The sequence below is a fragment of the Lactuca sativa genome, chromosome 2 (assembly GCF_002870075.4).
Source record: "Lactuca sativa cultivar Salinas chromosome 2, Lsat_Salinas_v11, whole genome shotgun sequence".
NCBI lineage: Eukaryota > Viridiplantae > Streptophyta > Magnoliopsida > Asterales > Asteraceae > Lactuca > Lactuca sativa.
The window spans coordinates 161,699,025-161,707,942 of record NC_056624.2 but is presented as its reverse complement, the minus strand read 5'-3'; the positions used below and the strand labels follow the sequence as shown (position 1 = coordinate 161,707,942).

Here is an 8,918-nt window from a genome sequence, read left to right as displayed (position 1 = left end):
CAGCTTACTTTCTTGAAGCAGAATCTTGATAGGGTTTGTTTATTTCTTCTTACTGATTTGTAGTTTGTGTGAACTCTATTATAAAACTAAAAAATATATTAAATATAATTTAACTTTTATATTTAGATTTCCTAACCTCGTCAAATCAAGAATCTCGTTTTACTAATAAAAATATTAACTCATGAATCTCGTTATATTGTTGCTATTATTTGATAATATTATATACATTATTAATGTTAAGAATATTGTTTTATTTTTATATATAAAAATAAAACTTGCGGATATAAACCCGCCGTTCTCCCAGTTTTCCATGTTCAGGCTTCTCGTCATCAATATTTACTCCACCCATTTTCTTCCATATTTTGAAGCAATCGACCGAGATAAAGCTTTCAGAAGCCATACACAGGAGCAAACAAGCTTCCAGCTTCAAATATCGTTTTCCGGCGACACCCTCCCTTCTTCGCTCGGTGGCTTCTCGTATTCTACCGGGTACTTCTTGTTTTCCGGTGACTCCCTTCTTATTTTTCCGGCGAAGAGTCCATTCACACCGGTGTTTGCTTCTTTCTGTGTGTTTTCAATTTTCATCCAAGTAAAAAAATATTTTCACTTTCTCGAGTTCTTCAAATTATCCATCAACGGTAACATTCGGTGTAAAAAAAGGTAAGCCACAAAAAAAACACCGAAAATTAATGTGGTTATCATTTTTGAATAAAATAAAGAGGAAATTTCGAAAACATAAATTAAGTGGGACCCACTGCATGAATTGTAGCTAATTCATAAATGTTCAAGGTCCACGCCTCCTATCATGAACCAAAATCCCCATTAATCGAGATTAAACTCTTGGGCAATTTTGAACAAAGCATGGACCATTAATTTATTGAAGATAGTTGATATTTTCATGCTTTGAAGGTTATCAATGGAATAAGATAGCTTACTTTCTTCACGTCTGAATCTTAATAACTTAACTGGACTTCTTACTTCATTAATTTTCTGTTTAATAGCTAGTTGGAGTAAGTTCTAATCTTAAAAGGGTTTGTTTTCTTGCTAAAATTAAATGAGAAAATAAATTGGGTAGTAGTTGTGTATCTATCGTTCTATCTACTATTGTAATCAAATGTGTTTCTCGTGTATTTGTTTTGTTGATATTTTTTTTTATGATGATCCATGGTCCCTACAACTACAGACTTCAGTTCATCATATTTCATTATCCCCCATTGCTTGTTGTCTTTAAATTGCTATATATATACTAGTCGTATACTTCACAATCTGAACGTTTTTTTTTTTTTTTTATTTTAATTTCTTGAAGCAGTTTTGTTTTAAAGATGGGGTTTCTTGAGCTGTTTTCTGCTGCTTCTACGCCTATTCTCAAAGTTCTGATAATCACTGCAATTGGCTCATTTCTTGCTTTTGATTCTGTTGATATCTTGGGACCAATAGCAAGGAAACACGTCAATAATGTAAGTTTTTTGATTTTCTATATAGGAAATCGCTAAGTTTGATTAAAGATTCGATTTTGAATGTGAACAGGGTGTGTTCTTTGTGTCGAATCCAGCACTTGTGGGAAGCAATCTTGCTGAAACAATCACTCTCGAAAGCATGATTTCTATGTATGTTTTCTTTAATAAGTTTATCTATATATTTTGTTGATTCCTATGAAAATGTTTGAAGATTAAAAGTTAGTTAAAAACTTCAGGTGGTTTATGCCTGTGAACATTCTTATTACGTTCATAATTGGAGCAGCACTTGGATGGTTGCTTTTGATCATTACAAAACCATCTCCACATCTTAAAGGCCTCATCTTAGGCGTCTGTTCAGCAGGTAAATTACCTAAAATACCCCCGTATAAGTTGAAAAAAATTTAAAATTTCGATTGTGAATTACAGGAAACCTCGGAAATTTGCTTTTGATTATCGTTCCAGCTGTATGCAAAGAGAAAGGAAGTCCATTTGGTGATCCTGATGTTTGTCATGGGTATGCCATGGCGTATGCTTCAGTATCTATGGCAGTATGTACTTTTTTGTATAACTATTTACAATAGTAATCCTCCAACTATTCTATATTTACATATAAGGCCCAATAGTTTCAACTCGTTTAGTTAGTGCGATATTTATTTATCTCACCTAACCACATGTTCATCAGATGGGATCATTATTTGTGTGGACTTTTGTGTACAACCTACTAAGGGCATTTTCTGAAGATTCTGGTAACAATGTTGTCAAAGAAACAGTAACCACACATGAGGATTTGACTGAAAACTTGCTTCCATCATCTACATCTACTGAAAAAAAACCGAAACTGAAGGTTGTTTTTTTCACTTTCAATGGAGTATTATTCAATTATTCTTCCATGACTGATGAATTTAGTTACTTATAAATCGTATCCATCAGGTGATGTTAGATAAAATGAAGCAACAATTGGGGAACTTTTCAAAAGCTGTTAATTTGAAGGATATATTGGCACCATCAACCACCGCAGCTGTACATTGCTTTTTTCAACCCTTAATCAATACGTATTATTTACCCTGAAATGTATACATACAAATAACGAATTTTCATTTATAAAAAAAGATTATAGGCCTCATAGTTGGAATGATTGGGCCTCTGCGTAGGCTACTAATAGGCACCACAGCTCCTCTTCATGTGATCCAAGATTCTGCATCTTTAATCGGGTATGATGATGATGATCCTTTGTACCATGTCTAGATTTTTCATTATTATTTTGTGGGTCCCGCCCACAAGTCTAACACAAATAATGAATGTAAAATATATGTGGAGTCCAAGATTGTCTTTCCAAAAGACACTTATACGACTTTGTCACACCGATATAAGATACACTAACAGGACTTTCCATGTTGTTTCAGGGATGCCGCAATTCCAACTATGACATTGATTTTGGGTGCTAACCTCTTACGAGGTAACTAAACTTAGATTAGTTATAATTATAAATCGAGTTTTTATGTTTTCAATTGGTTGAAATTAGTAGACATAATTTGCATTTTGTAGGTTTGAAAGGATCATCTCGTGTCTCGTTACCAATTGTGTTTGGAATCGTAGCAGTTCGATTAGTTTTGTTGCCAATTATTGGCATTTTTATTGTGAAAGGAGCGATTTACTTGGGCTTAGTGCATGCAGACCCTCTTTATGTTTACGTTCTTTTACTACAATTTGCAGTTCCACCCTCCATGAACATTGGTATGAGAGTACAAATTGTGAAATTTATTGTAACAAGTTGTGAAATTTATTGATATGATATGATATTGTTGTATAGGTACAATAACACAATTATTTGGAGCTGGTGAAAGTGAATGTTCGGTGATTATGATGTGGTCGTATGGTTTGGCGTCGGTTTCACTTACCGTATGGTCCATGTTCTTTATGTGGCTCGTGGCTTGAATTGTTTCCATTAGACACATCAAATATACAAATATCAAAGGGCCCCACCCAACTAGGTAATGGGGTTATTTTGCGGGAATTCAAATCAGAATTATCATTTATCATCATTTATATAATCTTTTGATTTATATTTTTTTAATAGAGAATAAAGTTAGCTCAATTTGAATTCTTATCGAGTTTCATTGGCTCTATGTAAGTATTAGTATTTATGTAATATCAAGGTTTGTGGAGTTATTGATGTGTTCATTAGCGCTTTGTTATTATATAGAGGCTAGAAGAATAAGCGTTTGAGTCAGAAGCTAAATATCAACATCACAGGAACAAACTTACAATAAATGGTAGAAACACAGTTCCAGAATCCAGACAAACCGGGACCAAAAGCCAAATATCATCATTAAAGGATTGAACTGGCAACCAGAGACATCAACATCATAGGAGCAAAACACTACCCAAAAACACCAAACATCCCACAATGAAAGATCCAATATAGCACACGATTTTAATCCATCATACACATACAAATATTCTACCTACCCACACGGCAAAAAAAAAAAAAAAAAAAAAAAAAAAAAAAAAAAAAAAAAAAAAAAAGAAAAGAAAAGAAAAACTCTACCTACTCACACGGCAAATGAAAAGAAAAAAAAAATCTCGGATTGTCTATTATTATTATTATTGTAGAGAAAATCAAAGGCTAATCTTATTTAACGTTTTTCAAGATTTAATAAAAAAACTAGAAGGTTTCTAAAAATAGTCATAGATCAATTTCGCAAATGATATGTACGAAATTAGCGCTGTGATAAGTTAACATTTTGTTTGAAAAAATTATAATTATTTTAGAATGTCATGCAAAATGACACCTAATATTGTGAAATTCTTACGGGGTGTTTGGATTAGATTTTTAGCTTATTGCTTATAGCTTATTTGTGGTGTGAATAAGCAATAAACAATAAGCATGGAGAGGAATGCTTATTAAAATTAGCTTATTTAGCCTAATAAGCTGGATTTTATCCAAACACTTAAATTAGCTTATTGTGGGAATAAGCAATAAACAACTCTTTTTTTCCTATCCAAACACCCCCTTAATATTTTCGTTATTTCATAGATTGATCTATGAAATTGTCATAAAAATAGTTTTTTTAGTGCGATTATAATTATCTATACAATATTAATGTCTTTCAAAACAAAGGACAATATTGCTTTCCATCTATCTTTTTTAAGTGTACTATATAAATAAAGTGTTTTAATCATAACATTTTAATATTCAATGACATGAATTCGTATGAATTTAGTGTTTGACATTGAGAATATGAAGATTGTTATTTTTGTTCCGATATTAATCCATTTCTTGATGGTCTAAAATTAATCACTGCCAGCTAAGATGTCTGATTACATATTCAAAGTGATGACGTAAGTTGAAGAAGCCAACCAAAGGGACTCGGAAGAGAGTTAGGTACTTAAACCTACATACGTTCTTTAAGTAGAGGTGCAAGAAAAGCTAGAATGAGTAGTTGATACTAAGAAAACAATTAAAAAAATGAAAAAAATTGGATTGGTGTTGTGAATTTATAAGCTTAAGGCAGAATTGAGTCATCTTGTTGGGTGTTATTATAATTAAAGAATGTTTTATTGACCGCGAAAAAGCAATGTATCCTTTGCAATTTTCCAATGTGCACTTGTAATCAATGTAATCAACGCAAGTAATGGAAATGAAAAATATTGGCATTCATAAAATTGTAGGTCGTTGGGCGAAAAATGTAAAACGTAATCAACGCAAGTAATGAAAATAAAGAATATTATTTCATAATAGTAGTGATATAATCAAAAGTTTTAAATGATTTGGGGGAAGGAGACCTGGTTGTGGCTTATTTAGCAACGACTTATTTTAGCAACAGATTCTCTCCTAATTGGTTTAAATCAGCTTATGATTAGGAACTGCTGGCTTTAGTAATGGAAGTACAAAAGTGGAGTCATTACCTACTTGGCCGGCATTTTCTCGTCCGCAACGATCGTTACACCTTGAAATTCTTACTTGAGCAGCAGATTACAACTACAGAATAGCATCGTTTACTACTGAAACTTATGCCTTATGACTTCTTTATTATTCAAAAAACAGGGAAAGAGAATAGAAGGTCAAATGTCTTATCTCGACGACCCCATTCTGGTGAACTATTGGTACTTATGGTACCCTATTGTGTAGAGGTGGCTAACATCAAACTGGGACTCTAAAATGAGCCAGTTACCAACAATATATTAAACAAATTACAAGTTGATCCATCATTGGTTGCTATCTTTTCCATTGTTAATAAATTTTTATTCTATAAACGACGCTTCATGATACCAGAGGTACCTGATCTCAAGCATAAATTGTTATAGGAGGCACTGCACACCCTGTCTAGAGGTTATTTATGTGACGTCCCAATTTTCAAACTATATTTTTTTCATTTATGAATAAAATTATTTATTCAAATTACAACTTCAAAGATCTAGATAGAACCATTCGATTCAAAAACATTTATCAGAGTAACGTAAAAAATTATTATATGCGGATCTCTCCAATGGATGTGATGCAGTCGAGCCGTGGTCCTCCTTTAATATAAGAAAAACCTGAAAAATATTTAAACCACAAATCGTAAGCACAAAACTTAGTGAGTTTTCTCAAATACCACATACAATACAAATCAGTGGGCCCAACCCTGGGGTATGTTTCAACCCAATACACGTCAGTGGGCCCAGCCTCATGGTATATTTCAACCCAATACACATCAGTGGGTCCAGCCATGGGGTATATTTCAACCCAATACACATCAGTGGGCCCAGTCCTAAGGTCCAACCCTAAGGTGTATTCCAACCCAACATACAGTATTGGGCCATGTAACGTCTCGAAAATCATGGCATAAAATTTCTTGTTTTTAGATTAATATACGTTAATAAAGCTTATTTCCATAAAACTAGGGTAACTAATATTTAGCAACACATCATCAAATCAGAGTAATTCAGAGAATGCGGAAACATGTGGTGTGTGCTCTGCAATCATTCTGAGCTCTCCCATTTGAAAACCAAAGTACCTGAAACATAAACTGAAAACCGTAAGCACAAAGCTTAGTGAGTTCCCCAAAATACCATACAACATACAACCACAGATTAACATGGAACATACATATAGTTGCCATGGGCTCCCCCATGGTCTAATAGCCAAGTGTCACGGGCTACCCCCGGGGTCTTCCATGCAAGTATCACAAAGATAAGTAACGTACCACATAACACGTAATGGGTCGGCATTGGTGCCTTCGACCCATGGATATAATGAGAAGACTCACCTCGCAGTCTGAAAGAATAGTTGCACTGATCACTGCTCTAAAAGCTATATCTACCGGTCACCTATACAATTAACAGGAACCCAAATCTCAACTATAAATCAAATTACCAAAAATTCCCTTAGGTTAAACTTGGTCAAACCTGGTCAAAGTCAACAATCAAGGTCCAAAATTCAATATTTCTTCTCAGCGAAGTATGCCTTGCGTACCAAGAGAATACGCCCTGCGTACTCTGATGTTGACCAAAAGCGGGTCGATGACTGCGTACACGCAGCGTACCACCAGGTATGCGCAGCGTACGCAGCCCAATCCCACAACCCCATTAAGAGCTTATTCCATTAATTCATACATCCAAAACTCATATCCAAGCCCAAAATGATGTCCTAAGTCATAAAGTTTCCAACTTTATGACTTTGCATGGCTATAAAGTGCTTAATGTTCAAAACCCTAAGTTCTTAACCCAATAAGACATCACAACTCTTGCATGGAAGGAACAAAAGGGCCAAGATCACATTTTTATGGTTCATGAGAGCTTTATAATGGATAAATTTTCTAACTTTATCCATTAGAATGGTCCCAACAAACAAGATCTAGTATTTAAGTCTCAAAGGGACCCCAAAAATTCGTATTTTTTAACTTAATCCATTAAGTACAAGTCTCTAACCTTCATATTTGAATCCAAAAGATATTTAGATGGATAAAGTTTCCAACTTTATCCATAACAAGGTTACAAACTTTCAAGATTTAAACTTTATGCACTAAAACAACCAAAAGCTCATAACCTCAAAAACTAGCCAGATCTAAGAAATGCATCATCAAGACTCAAACTTTATACCTCTAGAAGATAGATCAAGGCGAACAAAGTCCAGATATACAAGCTCCAATGCAACCAACACTTCTCCAAGAAGTTCCTTCTTCTCTAAGTTCTATCATGCATACTCAAAAGCACTTAAAAACACCTCCTTTTAGCTTATAAGGCTCAACTAGGGTTAGGATTTCATGGAAGGGGGTGTTGAAGGGGTAGAGTCTAAGAATGGAGTGGGCTTGGGGGAATTAAGGAGCTTAAACAGAACTCAAACCATGAAAATAGGGTTTGGGTGATGGGTTTTTAGCCATAAGAACATCCTATGTGCTCATGCAACCTTAATGCTTGGATCTAGGTTTCTCTATTGTACATACAATTCATCCAAGACTTTAAACTCTAGTTCTAGCATACAATTAATCATATTAACATGTTGAATGGTTTTTAGATCTTACCTTGATTGTTATGTAGCAATAACAATCTCAAATCCTCCTTGTAATGACTTTAGAAAGCTTAGAGTCACAAGTGTCACTCCTCTAATGGTTCACAAACACCAAGAGCAAGAGGATGAAGAATAAGGAGAGAGGAGGCTGCCCAAAACATGTGGAAACCCTAGTGGAACTCTTAGCCACGTTTTTGGGGCTTAAGGGTACTATATATACATGTAGGCTATTAGGGTTTTCAACTAGGAAACCCTAATTTGACTTCTTAAGCCCTAAGCAGCCCATGGACCCTTTTAGAATAACCCTTTGACGATTTCTAATGGGTTTCCCTATAGAATTCGTCCAACCTATTATTCCAAGGTAATCCATAGCCCAAATGCAATTATCTTATAATTACAGTTCCAGTCCCTTAAGTTTAATTAATCTCTTTTAGCCACAAAATTAATTATCAATTAATTCTTGACTAATATTAATTAAACAATATGATTTCTCCTTTAATATATTATTCTCATAATATATTAATAAATCATAATTAATATTCTCTCTCCATAATTCATCCTATCAAGTTGCTTTGGTGAAGGCAACCCAAAAGGACCATGCACCATCGGGTCAAGTACATACCAAAATACTTATGGACTTAGACAATAATCCAACAGTCTCCCACTTGGATAAGTCTAATAACTATTCTGCGTATGACTTCAGATCCCGATCTGCAATCGTAGCTTTCAAAAGCCACTGTCAACTCTGATCTTATCATATATACGTCCTTTAGATAAGGGATCATATATTCCTCCATTCTAGATATCGTATAGACTGAGACATGGATTTAAATCATTCTCTCTGTCTATGTGTTGTTTCCCGATTTCCGATTTATGACGACTGACAACAGACTATAATTGAACACATCAATTTAGTCCCGGCTTAGCCAAGCGCTTATGTGTCATCACTAAATCATCGAGGGGCCCAC

General features: G+C 34.4%; 1 protein-coding gene across 6 annotated transcripts; it reads left to right on the top strand.

The window, feature by feature from the left end:
* The first annotated feature begins 289 nt into the window (after positions 1-289).
* On the top strand, positions 290-3,626 carry LOC111916007 (protein PIN-LIKES 3). Of its 6 annotated transcripts, none has more exons than XM_023911644.3 (11): positions 290-660; positions 1,310-1,457; positions 1,528-1,607; positions 1,694-1,818; positions 1,884-2,005; positions 2,140-2,301; positions 2,388-2,477; positions 2,568-2,668; positions 2,861-2,913; positions 3,003-3,191; positions 3,268-3,626. In XM_023911644.3, the coding sequence occupies exons 1-11, from the start codon at positions 311-313 to the stop codon at positions 3,390-3,392; spliced, it is 1,545 nt and encodes a 514-aa protein (XP_023767412.1). In that variant the 5' UTR covers positions 290-310; the 3' UTR covers positions 3,393-3,626. The 6 variants fall into 6 exon arrangements, with proteins under 6 accessions (XP_023767412.1, XP_023767411.1, XP_023767413.1 ...); XM_023911643.3 differs by having other exon boundaries at positions 1,307-1,457; XM_023911645.3 differs by having other exon boundaries at positions 291-489; positions 1,307-1,457.
* Positions 3,627-8,918: the final 5,292 nt, after the last annotated feature.